Source organism: Stenella coeruleoalba, assembly GCF_951394435.1.
Source record: "Stenella coeruleoalba genome assembly, chromosome: 2".
NCBI classification, from domain to species: Eukaryota; Metazoa; Chordata; class Mammalia; order Artiodactyla; family Delphinidae; genus Stenella; species Stenella coeruleoalba.
In genome coordinates this window covers 171,790,033-171,815,689 of record NC_137147.1, presented here as the reverse complement: position 1 = coordinate 171,815,689, position 25,657 = coordinate 171,790,033, and the positions used below count along the sequence as shown (strand labels likewise).

Sequence of the window (25,657 nt, the reverse complement as noted above, 5' to 3'; positions counted from 1 at the left end):
TCTCTTGTGGAGCACGGGTTCTAGGCGCACGGGCTTCAGCAGTTGTGGCTCGCGGGCTCAGTAGTTTTGGCTCGCGGGCTCTAGAACGCAGGCTCAGTAGTGTGGCGTACGGGCTTAGTTGCTTCGCAGCATGTGGGATCTTCCCGGAACAGGGCTCGAACCCGTGTCCCCTGCATTGGCAGGTGGATTCTTAACCACTGCGCCACCAGGGAAGCCCCATGTCATTTTTTTTAAACACTGTCCCTCCCACTTTCAGAAAAATAGTGCATTCTCATACACACAGGAAAATTTACATGCGTTTTCTAAACATATCATTTACTGAAACAAATATCCTTATAAGCAAATGATAAAATAACTAAGACCTACGTGAATAAGTAAACTTTGAATCTTCCATTATTTTCTTGTAACGGCTCTTAGTTTTCAAGTTTTGGTTTTAAAATGTACATTTTAGAAGCCATAGATCCAAAGTTAACATAATTAGTTTAATTTTTAAATTTTTTAAACAGATTGCTTCAGCTCATGGAACGATTACAATTTTTTCTTGACAACTTGTAATATGTTTATGGAGGTAGTTTTCCCAGAAAAGGAAGTAGAATGTTATCAGCAAAGACAAATTATGTTAGGAATGCCATCTTGTGGTTGAGAGTAGTCCATTACACTAACAGGTCCTTTCACTGATAATCTTTAATTCAGAAATAAAACATCCAGGAAATTCACAAATGTAAATCACGTTTATAATGTATTGTTACTACAAAGAAGGAAAAACTATATATGTGCATCAACTGTATGTGATTTTAGTTACCAAAAAAGACAATGTTCATTGAAAAGAGAGACCATAGACAAACTATATAGGAATGGAGTCCAAATAATACAGGAAAACTGGTAGAACTAGGAACATACTTCCATGAAGACTATTCAAATACTCTGAATTTTGGAAAGCTTTTCTCTTGAAATAGATACATAATTTTATTTCCGTATCCACTACTAAGTAGTTCGGTGGATTATTACATTGTGGATTTAAATCTTGTGTCTTGGTTTTCAAACTACATCACCTTAACTCTACATATCTAAAGGGGAGTGAAGGCCAGAGCACTTATCTAATCTGGGTGGCGTAGAATACACATAATTAATTACAAGTCCGAAATGGAGAGTCAAAAACACTACTAGCCCTTTCTTAATAGATGAGCTTACTACTTCCTCCACAGAAGTTAACCATTAGAGTGGTAAATTATCTTCCTATTCAATAGAGAACTGGTAATGGTTACAGATGTACTACGGAACAACTATGCTTAAATATTTTAATTGCCAGATTGAATGCCAGACATTTTGGTCTGCTTAAAAGTGGGGGTGAGGGAGTAGAAACTGATATATGTCTCATGAGTGCAAAGCACAGCACAAGGGTCTGTGTACTATGCTACCTTTCTGTCACTTCCAGATTAAGGATCCGAGGAGCATGTGTAGGTATAATGTTCAGATCTAGAGATTAGGCTATTGAAATTCCGAAAGATAACAGATCTACATATAGACATACATATTTACATAAAAACCAAAATGTTATTTGTATTCCAAATCTACGTTTGTGATCAATTATTGCATGCTTATCACCAGAACATTTTTTTTTAACTCAGAAAACTTCTATATGAAGTGATTTTGTGCTAGTTTTTCCACGTGACTCTTCAGGACATTCACATCAGCTGCACAGACCTGGCACCCCATCTTCTCTTGCTGTTTTGTTCTCTCCAATAAAGCCTCATGAGGTGGAGGTAATGCATTGTATGAACTCAGTAAATAAACCTGACTTGACGAAGTCTGACTGATTTCTTTGATCTTTAAAGCCTGCATGATAGCAGGTGCAAACTTTGAGTAATGAGCTGTAGATGAGACGATCACTGGGCAGGTTTTATCTTGCATTCTGTCTGCAACTACTTTTGCAACAGCAGTGTGTGGATCCAAAATATACCCGGAAGTATTGTAGGTAGAGTGAATAGCTGCTAGGCACTCTCCCTCAGAGCACCAGTCAGCTACAAAATCCTGCTGAATTTTCTCAACTAGAATCTTTTCTATCTGGAAGTGATGCTGCTCTTCTAATTGATTAAATAATCTTGTCATTAATTGTCCATCTTTATTAGCCATCAAGTGTAAATGTCGCTCCAGGTTTGAAGATTTGAGAATATCAATTGCTGGTGAAAAGGTTTGTGCTAATTTTCTTTCCCTTAGATCATAATGTCCTGTTTTTATAAAATCAGTCAAAACATGGTTCTGATTAGAAGCACAAATAAATTTTCGAATAGGGATTCCCATGGTTTTGGCATACACTGCTGCTAAAATGTTACCAAAGTTTCCTGTGGGAATACACACATCGACTGGGCTTCCAAAAGAAATAAATCCTTGGCTGACGAGATCAAGGTATGCAGAAGCATGATAAACTACTTGGGGAAGCAGTCGGCCCCAGTTTATGGAATTAGCTGAACTTAACACTGTTCCATATTCCACAGTAAGAAAGCCAGTAAAATCAGAATCCTGAAAAATCCTTTTTATAGATGTCTGGCAAAAATCAAAATCTGACTTGACACCTACTGCCCATCCATTTTCGTTCTGACTGCCAATTATTTGTGCTTTTTGAAAATCACTTACTCCATCCTCAGGAAAAAATGTGGCCACAGCTATTCTTTGCTTGTCCTTCTTACTAAGATGACTAAAGCCATTTAAGACTGCACTCCCGGTGTCTCCTGAGGTGGCTACAAGTATCATGTAATTACAACTTGGTGGAATACAGTGTGCAAAAAGATGGGGCATGAGCTGTAAAGACAAATCTTTAAATGATCCCGTTGGTCCATGGAACAACTCCAGGATGAACTGGTTGCCGGACAGGTGCCTGACAGGGGCAATTTTTGAGCAGGCAAAGTTTTCCCCATAAGCAGTTTCAATCATTTCTCCCAACCTGGAAGCAGGTATGTCAGCAGGATGTATACATTTTTCCAAGAGTATTTGTGCTCTTTCTACGTACGTTGCTCCTACGAGGCTTTTCCACTCCCCAAAGTTTAATTTTGGAAACTCCTTCTCAGGAACAAAAAGTCCACCGTCAGGAGCTAACCCCTCAGTCACAGCTTCACTGAAGAATTTTGTTGGGACCTTCTGTTCACAGTCTTTAGGCCAAATGTGTCTTGTGGAAATGAATGTTTCTGAGTCCACATCTTGGTATCTTTTAACTGCATTCAGCACTTTGTCAGCTACCTCCTCCGGGGAAGCCCCATTTTCACATAAAACACGAGTATCGTACCACTTCTTATAATACTGTCTTCTAAACTTAAGTAAGTCTTTCATAGATGTTCCAGAATTCTGACCTACAATCCTATCTATTTTCATTAATTTTAGACGACTAACTATATCTATTGGAGGTACATCCAGATAAACAATTATTCCATTTTTCTTCAGATGCCGCATGCTAGCATCATGCATTGGATTGGACCCAGTAAGGGAAATCACACTTCCAGATGCAGAGAAGTTTAACACAGCTTTTCCTTCCTCTTCTAAAAATTGCTCATTACCAACATCCTGCAATTTTTCAGACACACTCATATTCCAGGTTTTTTCAAGGATATCATCGTCCACATCTATGACACAACAACCTAGTTTCTGACCTATTATTCTGGCTACTGTTGTTTTCCCAGCACCGGGTGGTCCCATCAGGATAATATTTTTGTCTCCAACAAGAGAGTAGATTGAGTGCCATGACTTCCTTAATTCTGCAAGTGCAAAGGTTCTTGAAAGAAATAGCTGTGCACGTTTATCCGTTTTCACATGTGTACTAGAAAAGCATTTCTGAGCTATTTGTTTCAGGTGCTGACATCGGTTAAAGTGGAGCATTCTCTTTTCACTTTTCTGCGCAAGCCAACCTAAAAACTGGCTTTGGCTCTTTCAAACATAAAAACAAACAAAAAAGACATTTGGTTACTAATTTCAAAAGACTATCCCAATAGGATTAAGTATAACCACGCCCACAGTACATACACTGTTTAACATTCTTCCAAATTTATGGGATATTTAAAAAAGTATTTGAACCCAAATTCTCATTTATTTCATATTATCCTTTTAACAATCTTTTCAAGTCTCAAGATATTGAGTAATCAAAACTTTAACAATTTGTAACTATGAGCAACACTTTATTCAGAAAATGCCGTATCATAGATGCTTTTTCAAAAAGATACTAAATCAAATTAGTATTTATTTTCCTATAATGAAAATTGTCTCATGGTTTATAACCCATGTAAATAAGGATGATTTGGAGTTGGAATGCTTTTTACTTGCTGAACAAAAAGCTGAACAATACTCTTTATATTTAATTTCTCTTTAGTTATATGAAAATGTTGATAGATTATCATGTTACTCATAAATTTCTTAGTCAAAGAATTCACAAGAAACCAGAATAAAATATTTGCTTATAAAAATAAATAAATGAGATGCTTAAATAATTTTCCAAACTATAGGGCAAAGGTATGACATTTTCTTTCTTACATGCCTTTTACATGCACACTGTTAAGAATCATTCTTACATATTTTTCATGTTGAAGGCCTTAAAAAAAGCTAATGAAAGATATAACATTATGCAAATACTTAAGAAAAATTGATAATCAGCAGCAAAGTCAAAGGCTACATATCTATAACCTTCTGTGCATGGGACCATCACTTTAATTTCTGTCCTATAAACATCATCATTGGAGAGACTTAACTCAAATTCCAGACTCCAGAGTGATAGCAAAAAAACTCAGGAATGTTTCCAATTATAAGAGGACAAACTTATTCTGGCATCCGGAGAAGCTCTGTAATTCCCCATACTGGTCAAATCCCTGTCTTTGGAAATATACTCACCATTAAAACACAAATGTATGCAAGACAGGTCAAATTTTACTAAAAAAAAAAAAAAAAGTTTTACTAGACAGTACCGAATTTCTGCCACAAAGCGATATACAAGACAACATAACCAAATGATAAATATAAATCTTTCACACGACACCTAAAACTTTCAATGATTTAACTGTATGTTTAGTGATCAGTGGACTGAGGCTATGAAATGAGTATCCGAATTACTCTTTTAGGTTGTTTTATCCATCTGAATCACTACATGATTTAGATGCAATAATATCTCCTGTAAAAAGCACAGTGTCTGCCACACATGGGTACCTCTTGGCTATTTAAATGATTTTATAATAAATTCAAAGCACATAGCATGGTGGTTGGCACATAAGACCATTTATATAGTAATATTAACCACCGTCACTCAATGACAATAGACTAAAAACATATAAATTGAATCAGAATATCTAGGCACAAAGCTAGGCATATTTTTTTATGGTTTGGTTTGTTTATAAACCTTCAGAGAAAACAGGGGTACTCATCCGTGAATCAAGAACTGTTTTGTCAAGCACAGTCTAATCCTTTCCCTGAAACAAACCAAGGATCAGAGAACTGTACACTTGAACCCTATCAGCAATTTCTTTTATTAAACTACTTTTATTCTGGAACTCTTCGTTACCACATTATTTTGAGGACACTGTATAAAACAGCCTGATTAACTTCCTATTCAGGTGGCTTTTGCTTATAACATCACAGAGTGTCTTCTTTGTTAGTTCCCAATGCATAACTTTCTGAGGTCTATATTGGTAATAATTGTGTATTACCTGAGTAGCTGGTTTGTTTTTATGGGCATTAAATCTTTTATCTGATCTTTTCCACTTTATGTTGGTTGCTACAATGCTTAACATCAACTCCATTAAAAGCAGAAGACTGTAACACAAACATTATGCAAGTTAACTTCACCTTATCTTTTATAACCTTATTCTTCCTTTGTTTTATATGAATTCAAAGTAGAAAATTGTGACAGTTCAACTTATTAATTCTGTATCAGTATTACTTCACCATAAAAATCTTCCTGAAACTAGCAGAAGGCAGGTATTAATTGCTCTAACATTATCATTTTTAAAGAAAATTAAAGAAGCTACATACTAAATTTTGTAACATTTAGCCACAAACTCATTTTAGGGTTTCAACATTCACTGTAAGCCAACCAAAAGACAAGAGAAGATGGAATAATGCCCACAGCATGTAACTTTTATCTGGAAACTGCATTTTTACTTAAGAGGTAATATAGTCAATTTTCATTATTCATGGTAGTTATGTTCTATCATGTCACCATGAATATGAATTAATGAATATTGAACCATTGCTCCTAGGGGAAATACAGGGTTAGGTTCCTGTGAGCCTCTGGTCACAACATTTTTGGCAACCAATCAATACGTAATGTTTTATGTGTGTTTCTGCTTAAAGACATCTTATTTAATATATATACATAGTGATTCATTACCATTGAACTCAGCCTTTAACACACACCTGAAGGAAACTTATCTAACACACACATTTTCTCTGTAAGGGACATCGTGGCCTTAGTGTCTTAGGAACATGAGTAGCACTTCAGCGCTCTGCTTGGGGGCCATTTTAACCAGCAAAATCACCAGCTAGAAGCACAAAAATGCAAAAAATGTGGCACTTAAATAGAATTCAAAAGACACTTGTTTATAGTAGGAGCTGAAACAAGAAGGCAGAGCATCACCTTGTTTAACTCCAGCTTGGAATGCATATCTCCTGACTCAAATTTTTCACCACTGTTCACGTGACCATGAATGATTGCAAAAGTGCTACAAGTATTAATTTTGGGTTATAAATAAATTTTAGCGAGTAGAATTCACAAATATAGAACTTGTGAAAAGTGAGGACCAACTGCATATCATTTTCCTTTATGATTCAAAGCCATGCTATTAGACTTTTCCATTTACTTATATTTTAATACGTTTTTCAATACAGGGGTTATGAATAGGCAATTTTTCTTCAGCCAAAGAACAAAACTATTTCAAATTAAATGCAAGTCAATCACATAAGAGTCAAGAAACAAAAACAGTACTTAAAGACTAAATCTCTTGATCATTAAGTACTCAGGTTTTACTGAATCATTGATGTTCTGAAATATTTTTTGTAGAGCCAAGTTCTACACAAAAAATATTTTAGTAAACTAATTTCTCAGGGGATAGTATATACCACTCCATTATACATTAATACTTTTTAAATAGGTTTTCTTATCACTTACAGTGGAGTTTTTTGATCCACTAGTTCCAATGGACACTTTTTTGACATGAAAGACACTTGCCATTCAAACAGATAAATGGAAAGGCAGTGATGTGTCAGTATCACAGCAAGAACTTTAAAAAACAGAATGTCCACATGTACATATTAATTTAAGTACTGTGTGACCTCGAAGTATGAAACTTAACAATTTTACTGTGGCAAGCTGATCAAAACTGAAGAATTCCAGGAAAAAAAGTACAGAAACCACTTTTTAAAAGGTTTTTAAATTATTTCCTAAGAATGATAACAAAGTTATACACTTTTAAAACAGAAATACATATTAATTTTCAGGAAACTATTTACAGTGATATTTTCCTACATTTACCACTAGATGATTGATAATCAGCCCAAATCATATTAAACCCATTATCAATTTTTACTTCCAAAATAGTCCAGAAATTTTCAATTCCATTATAAAATTACCTAGAATACTTCTGGGAAATTGTCAAAATCTATTTAGTGAAAATGATTTAGCATTTGTTACCCATTTAAAATATTGGTTATTACTCTCCCAAATTAAGGCATAGCACCCCAAAAATTATTTCATGATGAGAACTGGCTACAGTTCAATGAACTTTTGAAAATATTTATGCCATGATTATACTTGTCATCCTGTTTTAATACAATCTCTATTAATAATTTCTAAGGATGACTAAATCTAGTCCACTATGTTATGAAGACAGACATTCTAAGGTTTTTTTAAAATTCTTAAAAAATTACTGCATTTTTACAATAAATTGTTTTCCCATAAGTAATACGGAAAAAATGCAAATATATTAGGATATAAACTAACCCGCAGAAGGTTAGAAGCTTTGCTGCTTCTGACTACTAAGGAAAACTCCTCTTAACAAGCCTTCAGTCAGTCAGCTGACTGAAACTGCGAGGAGGAAGGACCACACTTCAGTGCCATGTGGTAATCACAGGGGTCTTACAATCAAAGCATTTTCCAAGTTCACCACTCATCTTTGCCTTTATCTTAGAATCAAGCTGCCTAAGCCTTTCCTGTTGGTAGTCTTACGCTGTTAGATATCTTTAAGGTCTTGCGTATCTAAGTCAAAAGCCTCTTTAAGTACCCTTTGCAATTCTATAACTTAGAAAAATATTGTAAAGAATATGTCTTTAGAAAGGGTTTATTTTCCTCCCAGTTGTCCTATTTATAGTCCCACCTCTGCCCATTTTATTCATTTAAGTAGATTAAAATAATACTTAGCGAAAAAACCTAATTTGTATGTACAACCATTCATTCATATAAGGGGTCTGTGCAAACTACAACCCACAGGCCAAATCTGGCCCACCCCTATTTTTGTAAATTAAGTTTCATGGGAACAAAACTTTGCTCATTCATTTTTTTCATTTGTTAAATATTGTCTTTGGCTGCTTTTGAGCTATAATGGTAGAGCTGAGTAGTTTCGAAAGGATCCATCTGGGCTGCAAAGGCCTAAAACATTTATTATCTAGCCCTTTACAGAAAAAGTTCACCACCTCTGATGGTACACCAATACTAATTCTCTGTGGACATACTGAACATAGGCATTTCCTTGAATAGGACTGCCATTTTGAGGGAATTATAAAAATTAGAAATGCATTCTTTGTAAACATACTTTCAAAAGGCAAGAAGAATTACAGACCAAGTATCTAAAGGAAAAAAGTTCCTTTCCAAATGATTTAACAACTTCATTAAGACGGTGCACTGAATACACTACACTGAGACCTTAAATTCTGTTTAGTGTTTTTAAAACCATAATAAACATACTGACATCAGTGAAATTACTGGTATTCAGTAAGAGCAGAAAGTCAAGACTAGCTAAAGCCAGTGGGTGCTTACTAACTGCAGAAATCATGCTCTGCCTTTATTGGCTCTTTTAGGAACTGATTCACATGAACAGTCCTAAAGCGTTCCTTCTAATTAGAAAGTTTATAAACTTTGGCCAATGACTGTCCACTTGGCTTAACGGTATTATCATTCTGAGTCCTTAGTTCAAATCTTAGCATATATAGAGAACATTATTCTTCTCTATACATGCTAAGCAAAAAACCCCAAAACGTAAAATGCTCAAAGTGGAAAGGAAAAGGGCAAAGTGGCATATACATATAAACTGTTTTGTTTCAAAACAGAAAATCCGATGTGAAGAACAGGAACATCACCCACAAGGTGCCAATCATCTGAAATAAAATGTTTGTTAAACGCCTGGGATAAAAAATACAAACCTGACCAACTGGATAAGAAAAAACTAAATTTATTCTTGTCTAATGAAATTCACTAAGAGCCCAAGATGATAAGGACCCACACATTCAGCAAACCCTTTTAAATTAACCAAGCCACCAGGCTGTTTTAATCCCTCCACCGAGCACCCTGGCAGTGAGATGACCAAAACTGGCCTTCTCTTATCTTGGAGCATCCTTAGTCCCCTTCGGGCAGAGTGGCCTCTATAATGTTGGTTCAGAACCATACTGCCAAAATGCCTTTCAAAGCCTCGGGATGGTGAGCTTCCTTCAGCAGTCATATGCGAATAAGTAGGTTCACGGAAGACCAAATGGTTCAAACGGAATAAAACCTCTTCTAAGATCGTTTTCAAAAAAGGACACCAAAAAAAAAAAAAAGGGCAACAACTCAAGGGCCCGTTCAAAAGGCTTCTCCTTCAGGTTTAGGCTTCTCGTTTAAAAAACAAAGACCTAAGAGGAGGGGCCCGATCAAGAGGTAAACTGGCGGAGAAGGGGCGAGGTGCAGGATAAAGCGAGGCAGGTGGCCCAGGGGAGGACGGGCCGCGACAGGCGAACCGGGAGGACGGCGGGGCGCCGGCGCGCCCGCACAGGTGGCGGCAGGGCTGAGCCCGGGACGTAAGCAGCCGAGAAGGCGGGCGCGGACAGAGCGCTGGGATCACCGCCGAGCAGCGCAAAGGGGAAGGCACGGAGCGGGAAAGGCATGCGATGGGAACAGACTGGTTTCTACAGTTTCCCTTTCTCCTCAAATAACTCACCAAGAAAATCACACTGAGAAGACGGGGGAAAAGAAAGGAAATGGGAAGGAGCGTCCGGGAGCCGCCAGTGCCACCTCGGGCTGCAACCCGACACCTCGGGCCCCCGCCCAGGACGGCCCACAGCCTTGAGCCCAGGCCTCGCTTGTCCCACCCGGCTTCCGCACAGCGGCCTTTGCGCCTGCGCCGAGGTCGGCTTCCACGTCCTCGTGCCACGCCCACGGCCGGAGCCGCCCAGCACCGGGTAAGTGACTCGTCCCGCGCCCCACCCACCCGAGCCGGCTCCGCTCCTCGGGCTCCTCCCTCTCTCGTCCTGCTCCCGACGTCGGACGTGCGTCTGCGTGGCCTCAGCCGCTCGCCCCGCCCCCACCGGGTAGGCACCTGCGCACAAGAATGTTATTGTGAGACGCCGGCACGCCAGGTTCGGTGCTGCGCGTGTCTCTGCTAGAGTTTTATCTTTTTCTCCAAATACACAGAAACAGGAAAGAGCAACATTTTTAAGAGGACGCCAGTCTTCACCCCTTTACTCCCAAAGGTACATATAAACAGTGGTTTTCAGGTTGAAGTTCTCTGAGAGAAAAGGAGCTGCCGAGAGAGGGAAGAGAGGAAAGGTAGTTTGCAGGGCCACCTTCCACTTCCCCGTTGCCTAGTAACTGTTTCCAGGGCAGTCGCGCCGTCAACAACGCTAAGTGATCCCAAGAGTAATAGAAGAGAGATTTTATTTTCTTCCCAAGAGAGGACAGCTAAGAAGACGTCAAAGGGGAATTGTGTGAAAGAGAGAAGCCTTAGTTCCTTGAGAAGGCAAGAGAGTAGGAGAGGAAAGGGGAAGCGATGAAGAAAGGGATGGAGATATTGTTATAATGAGGAAAAAAGCTGAGTAGTTTTAAGGACTCATTTGGTGGCCATGGATCCAACGTGCTCTTCTGAGAGCATTTATAACCTCATACCCAGTGACTGGAAGGAACATCCCCCGCCTCCTAGGTACGTAAGCAAAGATTACCACTTGAAACAAAAATGGGGAATTACTGTTCCATTTCAGGATTAAATAAGCATCATATCACTTTCAAAACGAGAGAACGTGTATTTTTGTCTCAATGAAATAGCCTTGGATGACAACTTCTTAAATAAAAGTTTGCAAAATATAAGTATTTAGCATCTCACAATTCACAGGGCAGCCTGGTGCTGTGAGAGGGCCGTTTTCTTATGTTAGCCTCCTTTTAATACGTGTGTGATTGTTTGTAATTTAATTGTGCATGTGTGATGTGGCATACAACATAGCCTGAAATTTCTTATTGTTGAAAAGAGAAAATCACAATTTTATTATTCTGTGTTAGGATACTTGAAACTTGGTTTCAGGAGTTAATTGTTTTGTTTCTAACTACACTACTGCTCCCTGTATAAAGGGATAATACTTATTTTTTTCCCCAAAAGTATTGTCAAGTATAAATTCCTATTTGTTTCTGAGCCTCAGTTTTTTGATTGGTGAAACAAAATAAATGGATGAGGTAGTTTCTAAGGTCTTTTTTTTTTTTTTAAACCAAGTTGTCATTTTCTTTCTTTCTTTTTTTTTTTTGCGGTACGTGGGCCTCTCACTGCTGTGGCCTCTCCCGTTGCGGAGCACAGGCTCCGGCCGCGCAGGCCCAGTGGCCATGGCTCACGGGCCCACCGCTCGCTCCGCGGCACGTGGGATCCTCCTGGACCGGGTCACGAACCCGCGTCCCCTGCATCGGCAGGCGGACTCTCAAGCACTGCGCCACCGGGGAAGCCCTCCTTCTTTTTTAAAAAATAAATTTATTTTATTATTTTTGGCTGCATTGGGTCTTCATTACTGCATGCAGGGTTTCTCTGGTTGCGGCGAGCGGGGGCCACTCTTTGTTGCTGTGCGTGGGCTTCTCACTGAGGTGGCTTCTCTTGTTGCGGAGCACAGGCTCTAGGCGCGTGGGCTTCAGTAGTTGTAGCAGACGGGCTTCAGTAGTAGTGGCTCGCAGGCCCTAGAGCGCAGACTTAGTAGTTGTGGCGCACGCGCTTAGTTGCTCCACAGCGTGTGGAATCTTCCTGGACCAGGGCTCGAACCTGTGTCCCCTGCATTGGCAGGTGGATTCTTAACCACTGTGCCACCAGGGAAGTCCCTCTAAGGTCTTTTCTTGATCTGATAGTTGATGGAAGGAAGAGTGGATTGATAGAGACCCAAAAATACGTCATTGAGTTAAGATTTTCATGTAGGTGTTAGGACCCCCTTTAATTCCCCAAATTTCGCAAAGGAAACCACACAGTAAACATCCCAGTTAGTCTTCTGGGACTTAGCACTTAGTTAAATCTATGGGGAGAAAAGAAGGTAACTGATAGAGAAAATCTCATTCCTCCTAGGATTTTTGCAGCTTTTACCTTTCTCTTTTTCCTGATCCAAGGCAAAACCGCACTGCAAGAGCAGTGGGCTAAAAACAAAAAAACAGGCTCTGCAACTAATTGGTTTTGTGATCATGAATACATTTTCATTTGTTTTCTGATCTGTAAAACAAACTAAATGAACTAGATAATCCTTTGAGTCTTTCACATCTAATTATCAATTATCTTTACTAGTAATTGCTTGGGGTGCATAACATCTTCAACAAGAAGGCAGATCCTTCCACTTTTAAGCTTGAGTATCTGTTTTTAACCAAACCAATACCTATTTTGTTTTTCATTAGCTTCTCAAAATCTAGTAGAAATTAGAAATAGGAATTCAAAGTAAGATATGGTACAGTTGCAGAGTTTATGAGAAGTGTTCAAATTAACTATTGTTGAATGGACTTTTGGGCGAAAATTCCTGTATATTGTACAAGATAAAGTTTCTCTGTATAACTCACTGGCTGATTATATTTTCCATAGTATACTGTATTTGAATGTTAAGATAGTTTATTAAATAGGCGTTTTGTTTTTTGGTAAATTTAAAAGCTTTACTGCATCTAGGTGACTTTTTCAAGAAATTTTATAGGAAAAATCTTTATTCATTTGGCAAGCACTTACTGAACCCTGTTAGTGTATAACATTGCCCTTGGGCAATGTTGGAGTGACAGCACAAACTTGGTTTACTCTGAAGGAGTAAGGAGAAAAAACTAACCTACAGTGAAAGGAATAGAAGGCATCCAAATGTGATGGCAAAGAACTCATTGCATTAGCGTGAAGTTAGGCTACACTGTCAGCACAGCCATGAGTTTTTCATTTGACAAGATGTCATGCATGCAAAACACTAATTTATAAAAAACAGAGCATAATAAAACATTTAACCAATTCTTTCTCACCACAGTAACACAAACTTGCCCTTACCCAATCCCCTTACTGCAGTACAAATTCATGCTAAGAAAGAAATATATTAAGCTGCGAGCCTTGTTTGCATCACTGAGTTATAAACCCAGCTTCAGTAAAGCTCACTGCAGCTCTTTGCAAGACTGGCAAGATGATCGTCCAGCTTTCACAAAGAGGTGGATTCCTTGGGGAAACCAACAGTTGACAGCACTGTGATCTCCCTTACCTCAGAGGTTACAGGCTCCTTGGGGAACTGGAAGATAAACATTAAAATGTTGGTTAACAGTAAAACCATGTATTATTGAAAACCCTAATGAGAGATGCAGATGCTAAATGAGAATTTAGAAAATGGATATATGTAATCAAAGTGGGATGAAGGGCACCCTCTTCCAGTTGAACAGTGAGCTATGAGCAGTCTAGGTCCCAAAATTCTACACAATTGACCAGTGCTGCAATAATAATATTGGCCTGACATTTAAAACAAAACAAAGAACAGTAGTTAACCAGATGTTCATCTAACCCATTAGGATAAAAAAAATCTCAAACAAGCATTATCAAACTGTACCAACTCTTGGTCTGTAGTTCTCTGTGTGCTCTTTAAGATAAACTGCTTTAGAACTGTGTATCTACAGATTGAATATGACTATGTGGTGACTATTGGCAAGAAAATAAGTGCAAGTATGATACGTCTATTGAAGATAACTTTAGTTTTAGAATAATTCATCTATAGCCCACATCTAATAAAAAGTAGAAAGTAAGGCCAGTTGTCTAATAAAGTCACCCTCTGTATCTTTATAATAAAACCAGAAAATGGAATAAAATGCAGCTATTGAAAAGAAAGTATAATGGAAGCAAGCTAAGTGTCCCTCAATAAATGGATGGATAATGAAGATGTGGTATATATATACAATGGAATACTACTCCACCATAAAAAAAAGAATGAAAATTTTTCCATTTGCAACAACATGCATGGACTTGGAGGGCATTATACTAAGTGTAATAAGTCTGACAGAGAAGGACAAATACTGTATGATATCACTTATATGTGGAGTCTAAAAAATACAACAAATTAGTGGATAAAACAAAAAAGAAGCAGACTCACAGATAGAACAAACTAGTGGTTACCAGTGGGGAGAGGGAAGGGGGGAAGGGTAATAGAGGGGGTGGGGGAAAAAAGGATTATTATGGGATTATATGAAACGATGTGGGTGAAACTTTTGAAAATTGTAAAGTGCTATAGAATTTAAAGACTCTTTCATGCAAAAGAAAAAGAAAAGAAAGTAAGCTTTATGTGTACTAACATGGAAAGGTATCACATTATATTAAGTTTTTTAAAAAATAAGTTTATTTTATTTATTTATTTTTGGCTGTGTTGGGTCTTCGTTGCTGTGTGCAGGCTTTCTCTAGTTGTAGTGGGCAGGGACTACTCTTCGTTGTGGTGCGCGGGCTTCAGTAGTTGTGGCACATGGGCTCAGTAGTTGTGGCTCGTGGGCTCTAGAGCACAGGCTCAGTAGTTGTGGCACACGGGCTTAGTTGCTCCGTGGCATGTGGGATCTTCCCAGACCAGGGCTTGAACCCGTGTCCCCTGCATTGGCAGGCGGATTTTTAACCACTGAGCCACCAGGGAAGCCCCTATATTAAGTTTTAAAAATCAAGTTACAATTCATACATAAATAGAGATACAGAAAACATAATTTTTTCTGGAAAATGAATGGAGGAGATGGAGGGAACCTAGATCTTTATTCCTTTTTGCTGTTGTTGAGATATAATGGACATATACCATTACATTAGTTTCATCATTTAAAAAAATTTTTGTAATTTGGAAAAATTAAAAAATTATTATTCATATAGAATAGAATATCTTGTTTTCTATAACAGATGGTAAGCTTTCAACTCACAATGGATAGTGTAATGAATCACAAGATTGCAAATTTTAAAAAGGTGAGAGTGTACGCACTCCTTTTTACTGCAGCGGAAGGTATTTTATTAAGGGATCATATCCGCCAATTCCAACTTCCGTGGGAATTTCAAGGCACAGATTTGGATTGAACATTATTTCCTGATGGTATCTAGTGAGCTCATTCAGTTTGGACCATAGTTAATTCCCAGACATTTAGTTCATGATTAAGGAAAGTCTTCTAAAAGCAAGAAACAATTGAATGTTTCTCCACACAAACTTACCTACATAGTAAGATGAGAATACAAAGTATTAAAAGTGGTATAGCTGAACTTCTGCTTCCAATCAAGAGTGGAATTTACCCTCTCACCTTAAACAACTAAAACGCCAGAAAAATGTATGTAAAACAATGGTTTTTCAGGCACTGGACAAGCAACACAGAGCAGTCATCCCTAAGAGAAGGGAAACAAGCCCTACAATTGTCCCAACATAGTCTCTGGAGAGAATCTCCAGACAAAAGTCCAGGAAAGAGAAATTAAAACAAAATCCAGCAGTTTCTCTGAGTTAAAGAAACAGAGTTCAGAGTTTGAGGTGGTCAAGGCATGTAGAGTTCACAGCACAAGAGTACCAGAGAGGAAAGAACCACATATATGGAGAACGATAGAAGTATGCAGGAGAATTTCCCTGAAGTCTTTGGCTGACAGTACTTTTGTATGTTGAAACTACCAAGGCCAGGGAAATAGCCAACAGTAGGCAGCAGAGCCAGATAAAGTTTATATTCCCGCCAACCAGAGTGGAAACTCCTCCTAAGATGCAAGGGATTGAGTAGTACCCTCAGGAATATATTGCCTCAGTGGTAGGGCCAAATCAGAAATAGACTAAAAGCTCCTGGACCCAGAAATACAATGTATAGCCAAGAGAAAAATCAGTCAATACAAACAGACAAAGAAATGACATGAGTGAGAGAATTAGTAGACAAGGAGATTAAAACCACTATTTTAAATATTCTCCATGTGTTCAAAAAGGCAGAAGAAAACATGAGCAAGGTATGGAGAGAAAGAGAAGGGTAAATAAAACCCCAAATCTAACTTGAAGACATAAGTAATACCATGTCTAAAATGAAAATAGTATACTTAATGGGAATAACAGCAGCTGAGACACTGAAGAAGAAAATATTGTTGAATTTGAAGACATAGTAATACTAGAACAATACAAAATGAAAATGAGAGAAAAAAAACTGAAAAGGAAAACAGAATCTGTGAGCTATGGACAACATGAAGCAACCTAACACAAGTGTAATTAGAGTCCCAGAAGGAGAGTAGAGAGATACAGAACAAAGATTTGAATAATGGTCAAAATTTGGACAAAATTAATGAAATCTCTAAATCCACAAATCCAAGAATCATAATGAGCCCCAAGCAGGAAAAGGAGAAGGAGGAGGGGGAGGAAACCATACCAAGGGCCATTAACATAAAATTTCTTAAAACCAGTAATAAAGAGAAATATCCTAAAAACAGCCAAGGAAAAAAGAAACATTACATACAGAGGAAGAAAGAAGGTCAGCAGATAGAAACAGTGGAAGCCAGAAGTTTAAAAGTCCATAATGCATAAGAAAAGGGTATGAGTTGCAAATTTGGATTTACACAATGAAATCAAGAACACATAAAATGGTAAATATATGGGTAAATATTAAAGTTTCTTCTTTTTAAATTTATTTCTGAATTTCTTTTTAATTTATTTGGCTTTTTTAAAATTTTAAAATTTTTTTTTAACATCTTTATTGGGGTATAATTGCTTTACAATGGTGTGTTAGTTTCTGCTTTATAACTTATTTGGCTTTTTAAAGGGAAAGTAATCACAATGAATTACGGGTTTCATAACACACATATAACATTAGGATAAAGGTGGGGGAGGGGTAAATGCAAGTATTCTTTTGTAAGGTTCTTATGTCCTATGTGAAGTGACATAATAATACTTGAAGGTAGGCTGTGATCAGTTAAACATGTATATTGTAAACCTTAGAACTTCCACAAAATAACAAAAACAAAAAATAAGGCAGAATAAAATAAGGAAGAACCAGCAATGGGGTATGTAGAAAACAAATAGCAAGATGGAAAATTTAAACACAAACATATTTTTTAAATCACATTAAATGTGAATGGTCTAAATACACCAAAGAAATGAAACCCTTTGGAAGGATAAAACTTCTATGCTTTCCATAAGAAAATTCCCTTAAAAGTACAGACACAAGTAAGTAAAAAGTCAAAGAATGGAAAAATGCTGTTACCATAAATCAAAGGAATGTGGACTGGTTATATTAATATCAGACAGAGTCGATTTTTAGAGCACAGAATTTTAAAAGGGATATAGAATATTATTTCATAATATTGAAGTGATTAGTATTTCAAGAAGGTATTCTAAATGCTATGCACCTACTAATAGAGCTTCAAAATACATGAAGCAAAACCCGATAGAACTAAAAGAAGAAATAGACAAATCCACAATTATAGTCAGAGATTTCCGCATCTCTCTTTCAATGATTATTAGAACACTTGAAAATACTTCCAACCAGTTTGACCTAATTGTCATTTATAGAACACTCCAGCCAACAGCAGCAGTGTGCACTTTCTTTTCCAGTGTATGTAGACCATCTACCAAGAGAGACTATGCTTTGTGCCATAAAACGAGTGTCAGAAAATCTTAAAGGATTGAAATTTTACAATTATATTCTTTAACCACAGTAAAAATTAATTAGAAATCAAAGAGGTATCTGGAAAATCCCCAAATATTTGGAGATTAAGCAAAACACATCTAAACAAACTCCTAAGCCAAAGAAGATATCAGAAGGGAATTAAAAAGGTATTTTTTAATTTTATAGCTTCTATTAGATAAGTATAAAGGTTTAAAGTCAAATATCTAAACTTGTACCTTAAGAAACTAAAAAAAAAAAAAAAATTGTAAAAGAAAAGCAAATTAAACTCCAAATAAGAAATAGTAAAGATCAGTGCAGAAATCATTGAAATGGAAAACGTGAACATTAAAGAAAATCAATGAAAAGCTGGTTTTTTAAGAAATCAATAAAATTAATAAGCCCTTAGCTAGACTTATCAGAAAAAAAAAAAAGAGAGAGAGAGAAGACATAAATTACCAATATCAGGAATGGGAGAGGTGACATCACTATAGATGCTACAGATATTCAAAGGATAATAAGGAAATACTATGACCATCTTTATCCTGGCACGTTTTTCTTAGGGCAAAGGTTCCATCTAGCTTGCCTAAGCCTGATGGACTCAGATAATTCAGATAATTATGCTTTATGGCTATCTCCAAATGAATATAGATATATATAAATTAGAAATGTATATCCTTTTTATAAACTTTAAACAATTTTTACTAGAAATGTAAATGCTACAACTTTTTCTTTTAATTTTAGGTATGTATCCGTTTTTAAGGCAGCTGTAAAAGATGAGAAGCAAAAATTTAAAACTGCAATGAAAACTATGGGACCAGCAAAACTTGAAGTACCTTCTCCAAAGGATTTCCTGAAGAAACATTCAAAGGAAAAAACTCTACCACCCAGTAGGTTTTATCACTCTTTTTAATATTAAAAGTGTTAGCAGATAATTTAAAATTATTTTGTCTGAATATTAAATGTTTACAGTGATAGCAACTTTACCTCATATTAAACAGAATTTGAGAGGCTAGGAGAAAGCAGACGTCAAGAACATAGTAGATGCACCCCAGTGTTCATAGCAGCATTATTTACAGTTGCCAAGACATGGAAGCAACCTAAGTGCCCATCAGCAGATTAATAGATAAAGAAGATGTGGTATATGTATACAATGGAATACTACTCAACCATAACGAAGAATGAAATGCTGCCATTTGCAGCAACGTGGGTGGACTTGGAGGGTATTATGCTAAGTGAAATAAGTCAGACAGGGAAATGTGTGACATCACATATGTGTGGAATCTAAAAAATACGACAAACTTGTGAATATAACAGAAAAGAAGCAGACTCACAGAACAAACCAGTGGTTATCAGTGATGAGAGGGAAGAGGGAGGGAGCAAAACAGAAGCAGGGGGTTAAGAGGTACAATATTATGTACAAAATAAGATACAAGGATATATCGTACAACACAGGGGATATAGCCAATATTTTATAATAACTATAAATGGAGTATGACCTTTAAAAATCACTATATTGTACACCTGTAACTTATATAGTATCAGTATTATACATCAACTATACTTCAGTGAAAAAATATTTTAAATAAAAGTTCTTAAAAAAACCCACGATGTAGTAGAAAAAGAGAGTGGAGAATGCCAGCTGCCCCCCAAATAGACTTTCCTTTGATGGTGCAAGCATCTTGAACTACATCTTGGACTATCTGATAAAACCCCACCTCCAGCACCACATGCCCCACCATCTTCATAACTAGCTATATGACTTCAATAACAATGATCATAAGAAGAGTTCTAAACCTCAGTGGGCAAGATAGCTCACCATCTAAACCCTGTCTGGTCTTCTCTGCAAGAGATGAAAACTACAACCATTACTATCAGTTGTCGAAGCAACTATCAGGCTCACTTTAGCCTTGAGTATGGGCTTTAACTCTCTCCGATCTCTAAGACCATTAGGACAATGAAGGAGTTAGATGTAATGGAGGAGCCTTCATGAATGAGAGCCAGTTTCTTGGGCGTGCTACCTGTACAGTCACAAAGGGCCCCCTGCTTCAGAGGATCCCACACTTGGTTTAATGCTCTGCTTCTGCCGTCTTGAAATGCCTAATAATTTTTTATCAAGGAGCCCCACGTTTTCATTTTGTACTGGGCCTCACAAATTATGTAGTCAATTGTGGTCATAGAGAATATGTGTATCCGGGGAAAAGTCCATCAGGAAAGTGGAGAGTGGATGAAAAAGGAATTGTTATTGGTATTCATGGAAGCAACTTCTTCCCATCTTGGGTATGTCTTCCCTGATGTTTTCAGATAATAAAGAGAAGAGGGCAATGAATCTATCTATTTTAAAAAGTTAGCCTCGGTGACTTCCCTGGTGGCGCAGTGGTTGAGAATCCGCCTGCCAATGCAGGGACACGGGTTTGAGCCCTGGTTGGGGAAGATCCCACATGCCGCGGAGCAACTAAGCCCATGAGCCACAACTACTGAGCCTGTGGTCTAGAGCCCGCGAGCCACAACTACTGAGCCCACATGCCACAACTACTGAAGCCCGCACGCCTAGAGCCCGAGCTCCACAACGAGAGAAGCCACCGCAATGAGAAGTCCGCGCACTGCAACAAAGAGTAGCCCCCACTCGCCGCACCTAGAGAAAGTGCGCGCACAGCAATGAAGACCCAACACAGCCCAAAAAAAGCCTCTTCCCTTCTTCTGGCATCGAGGAAATAATGCAATATCTCAAGCCCAACTAGGGTGTGCCTTTTGCCAAAAATGAAACTACTTCTCCCTATGGCAATATTATGTGTCCCACAATCCTCTCTCATAACCCTCATACCGGGACAGAGGATGAGGGCATTATTGGGAAAGGTGGAAGAAGCCAGTCTGAAAATACACCATTCATGCTGAAATTCATGTCTTCAGAAGCCTCTCTTGTAGCTCCCTTAAGTGGAGTCTTGTTATTTTGTGACCCACAAGCACTTGAGAACACTGGAAAGTCTTAAAATGGAATTTAATACTTTAAGTGCCTTAGAACCAATGATATGACTTGGGTCCTCATGAATCCTCTCCAAGGTTAAGCATAGTACATAACCTAACTGTATAAATCCTAAGTTTCAAATAAGGAGAAAGGGAAGAAGTCTGTCTCTTCTCTTATAAACATTATAAGGCAAAACAAACACAAAATTTCATTGGCCTTAGGAATAATTAAGAAATTCAGGGCATTGCAAGAGCGTTAAAAGCCCCGTCCAGTGAGACAAAGTTAAAGGTAATATAGGCCAAGGCTACCGCCAGTCTCTTGGTGAATATTCTGCCATTCTGAACACAACAATTTGCTAGACACACTGAAAACTACCTAACAGGTACAAGAAGATTTCTCTAAATGTAAGTAGTAGAACATCTGCATGACCACGAGACCATGTTAATATTGCCATTTTATTATAGCCTAAAAAGAAACCCAGTCATTTGGTCTTCAGACTTATTAACATTACCACCGAATAATTTGTAAAGAGACATCCTTGCCCCATTTTCCGAGCCACCCCACATTGCCAACCCCTACGCCTCGGATGAAAAGAATATGATGTTTAGATATTGATAGATATAAGGGTAAGATGGGGGTGGGCTTTAGGCTCCATCCAGTGCATAACCACAAACAACCAAGATTTATAATATACTTACTCAACTAAGAATGAATTATCAGTCTTTCCAAACTGTTTCCCCATTTTCTGAGAATTCAGTTTTGCCTCTTAATTGCATTTCTAAAGCTATCGTTATGGGAGTCCTTTGCATGCGCTTTCAACTCATAATTAAATCCGGCTTCTAAATGTTTCCCACGTGATCATCTATAAGATGTATGCCTCTGTTTTTTTAGGCAAACTGATTATGCCAACCTTACTTGATATACCCAACCTGACATGGGTGTATCTGGTAGAAGGGAGCTCTTTGGGTTGTAACAGGCTTATCCTCTGCTCCGGGCTTTGGAAGAACTCCCTAATTCAATTTCTGACAATGTCCACAACATCTCAGTAGTATGTTAAATAGGAAGAAGATAACCATTTTTGTAGGTCAAAAACAGTAAACAATTTTACATATAGTTCAAGCTAATATATACATTATAGTCTACATATTATATTTTATTTTTTCATCCCCCACTATAATATAAACTCCATCAGAAAGGGGACTTTGTATCTTCTGTTCACTCCTGTACCCGCAGTTCCTAGAGCATTACCTGGGGACATAGTAATTGCTCAACAAAAATATATTGCATGAATTAATGAATAAGTGAACATTCAAAACCTCCTTTATAATGTTTCCTGGGGGCATGTAGAATTATCAGGGGTATATTGGTTTGCTGGGGCTGCTACCGTAATAAGTATGGGGTAGCTTAAACAGAAATTTATTTTGTGACAATTCTGAGAGCTAGAGTCCAAAATCAGGGTGTTACTGGGAACTCCCTGGTGGTCCCTGAGTTTCCACTGCAGGGGTTATGGGTTCAATCCCTGGTTGGGGAACTAAGATCCCACATGCCACACGGAATGGCCAAAAAAAACGCAAAACAAAACCAATAACAAAATGAAACAAACAAACAAAAAAACAAGATCAGGATGTTTCCAGGGTTCATTTCTTCTGAGACCTCTCTCCTTGACTTATAGATCGCTGTCTTCTCCCTGTGTCTTCACATGGCTTCCTTCTGTGTGTGTTTGTGTCCAAATTTCCTCCTTTTACAAGGACATCAGTCATATTGGATTAGCGTTCACCCTAATGACCTCATTGTAACTTAAGTCCCTCTTTAAAAGCATGTCCAACTACAGTTCCATTCTGAGGTACTGGCATTTAGAGCTTCAATGTATGAATATGGGGGAGGGACACAATTCAGCCTATAACAAGAGATTAATCCAGTTCATAAACTTTAAATAATAAGTATTGTTTTTTTCTGATAATAAAAGTTATATAAAATGATTTAAAAGTTCAAACAGTACAGAAATGAATAAAGTAAAAGTCCATAGTAGTTGTGATGAGGTTAAGATTTGAGTAAGGTGGGTTTTTTTGTTGTTTTTTAAAATTTATTTAATTTACTTGTTTTTGGCTGCATTGGGTCTTTGTTGCTGCGCGCAGGCTTTCTCTAGTTGCGGCGAATGGGGGCTTACTCTTTGTTGTGGTGCGTGGGCTTCTCATTGCGGTGGCTTCTCGTTGCGGAGCACGGACTCTAGGCAGGCGGGCTCTAGGCAGGCGGGCTTCAGTCCTTGTGGTGCATGGGCTCAATAGTTGTGGCTCGTAGGCTCTAGAGCACAGGCTCAGTAGTTGTGGCTCACGGGCTTAGTTGCTCCGCGGCATGTGGGATCTTCCAGGACCAGGGCTGGAACTCTTGTCCCCTGCACTGGTAGGCAGATTCTTAACCACTGCACCACCAGGGAAGCCTTTGAGTAAGGTTTTGTCAAGATAGTTGTTGCCTTCGGTTCTTGGAAGTAAAGTGTAATTATTTTACATTTTAGCATTTTGACAAACCACTTTGATGTGGCTGTATCAAAATAGATAAGTTGGAATGGTCAAGTCAAAGAGACTGTGTAAAAATGGCCAGTTTCATCTGCTGCTAATGAAGAGAATGTGGTAGAGAGAGAGAAGTAACTTTGGATAGCAGTTATTTTAGGAGGTGAGCTGTAATCAGGGAGGAGTGAATAGGAAGCCTCAGCAGTATTGGTCATTTATCATTTCTTAAGCTGCATGTTAGGTACATAGCTATTACATGATTTTTATACCTTATAATAATAATAGTTTTAGTGAAAAACATCCAGATTCTTGGATACATCAGATACATCAAGTTTGATTTATTTACTTGGTGATTTTACAGTAACTTTCCTCTGAAGAGGCAATTATTCATAATATTGAAGGTACTCAGAAAAAAGTTTTAATGTTTCTTTGGGCTTTTTTCAATGGGCATACTGAACATTTGTTATTGAAATCTTTATAAGAAAATATTTTTATAATAGCTAATAAAAATGTTTTAGCTAGCATATGATTTGGGGTGTTTATTTTCTTCCCTTAGATTTTTATATTGTTCTCCAACATATTAATTGATTATGTCACATTTAATCTTTTGCATTTATGATTACTGATTTTTACCTTAAATATTTGAATATATTATTAATAAAACTCTAATATACTAGTGGTAAAATATCTGGATGCTATAAATAGTACTGAGTAGCCACATTTATAGTTTAATATTAACAAGGAAATGTTGTGTTTAACAGAAAAAAAGTTTGAATGGAATGAGCCCAGAAAGCCTCCTGTGCCATTGAGGACGGACCATCCAGTCATGGGAATACAGAGTGAAAAAAAATTTATAAATACAAATGCAGCCGATGTCATTATGGGAGTGGCTAAAAAACCTAAGCCAATTTATGTTGACAAAAGAACTGGAGACAAGCATGACCTTGAAACTTCAGGACTAGTTCCAAAGTACATCAATAAAAAGGTAGCCTTGTGATATATTAATAAGACCTGATAGATAATTTAAATATGGTATTCATAATGTTTGTCTGTATTATCACTAATAGTGCCCTCACTGACAAACTAATGACTACCAGTGGGGAGAGGGAAAGGGGAAGGGGTTGGAAAGGGGTAGGGGATTAAGAGGTACGGATTACTACGGATAAAATAAATAAGATACAAGGGAAATATAGCTAACATTTTATAATAACTTTAAATGGAGTTTATATCTATAAAAATTTTGAACCACTACATTGTACACCTAAAACTAATATAATATTGTAAATCAACTGTACTTCAATTAAAAAAAATAGTGCTCTCACTGGACAAATTATCTAGATTGCCAGTTCTCATTCCTCTGAAGTCCATGTTTGGTCCAAATCTAGTGTGATGAAATTACAGAGAATTTGGAATGAACAACAACATATAGTTCAGTAGAGGGAAACTATAATTGTTTTTCATAATTTCAATTATTAATATATTTAACATTTATAGCAAACATTCTCTAAAAGGTACTCATTTTCAGTGAGGTGGAATTGTCACTAGAAGCACAGTTGTTACTATAGATCTAGAAGGAATAACCTTTCAGAAGATCCTAAGATTTAGTCATTAGTTTACATTATCTTGTTAACAGAATGAGAGAAATGAAGAGGAAAACAACTTTAGAACCATCCATCCTATCAGTGTACTGTAAATATTTCACAGTACTATTTCAGTTTGAATATACTCATTTGTGTTTGGTTTAGAGTAAAGCAGACCTTAAGAGTACTGTACAATAGTTAGTCTTTTCAGGACCTTCATTTCTATCTGAAAAGCTGCTTATCAGATAGGCATATAATTTCATTGTTGAAAATTATAGAAGCTTGGGTTTAGCAGTTTAAATATAGAAATTTAAAAAGCTTATGAAAAATATCTTCTATAAGACCTATTTTACTTTGCATACTTACAGAGCACAAAAGTGCTGGAAACACACATAGTATATGAGTACAAGATCCTAAAGAGTAATAATGCATAATAATAACTTGGGCAAAAAAGAAAGAAAGGAAATAAGGAAGAAGAGAAAAAGAGGAATTTGTAACATGTAAGAGGGGCTTGTACTGAGGTCATCCAGTGATCTACCGTGGTGAATCCAATGACTGTTCACCATCAAAACAGGAACCTCAA

The 25,657-nt window shown here is 37.4% G+C and overlaps 3 protein-coding genes across 5 annotated transcripts in view; 2 read left to right on the top strand and 1 right to left on the bottom strand.

Annotated features, from left to right (window-relative positions):
* Positions 1–793: 793 nt before the first annotated feature.
* On the bottom strand, positions 794–10,174 carry THNSL1 (threonine synthase like 1). Of its 2 annotated transcripts, none has more exons than XM_079914234.1 (2): positions 10,155–10,174; positions 794–3,915 (listed from the first exon to the last, which is right to left on the bottom strand). In XM_079914234.1, the coding sequence occupies exon 2, from the start codon at positions 3,865–3,867 to the stop codon at positions 1,636–1,638; it is 2,232 nt and encodes a 743-aa protein (XP_079770360.1). In that variant the 5' UTR covers positions 3,868–3,915; positions 10,155–10,174; the 3' UTR covers positions 794–1,635. The 2 variants fall into 2 exon arrangements, with proteins under 2 accessions (XP_079770360.1, XP_079770359.1); XM_079914233.1 differs by lacking the exon at positions 10,155–10,174 and adding an exon at positions 4,870–4,901.
* Positions 10,175–10,567: 393 nt separating this feature from the next.
* The window catches only part of ENKUR (enkurin, TRPC channel interacting protein), a 30,250-nt gene continuing 15,160 nt past the window's right edge, over positions 10,568–25,657 (top strand). The window contains exons 1-3 of the mRNA XM_079910610.1: positions 10,568–11,132; positions 18,767–18,912; positions 24,256–24,479. Coding sequence (XP_079766736.1) covers positions 11,056–11,132; positions 18,767–18,912; positions 24,256–24,479 — 447 coding nt within the window. The 5' untranslated portion in view covers positions 10,568–11,055. The remainder of the gene's footprint in view (positions 11,133–18,766; positions 18,913–24,255; positions 24,480–25,657) is intronic.
* The window catches only part of PRTFDC1 (phosphoribosyl transferase domain containing 1), a 138,818-nt gene continuing 131,936 nt past the window's right edge, over positions 18,776–25,657 (top strand). For both annotated transcript variants that reach the window (XM_079910621.1, XM_079910619.1), the window contains exon 1: positions 18,776–18,912. The gene's annotated coding sequence lies outside the window, so the exon portion shown is untranslated. The remainder of the gene's footprint in view (positions 18,913–25,657) is intronic.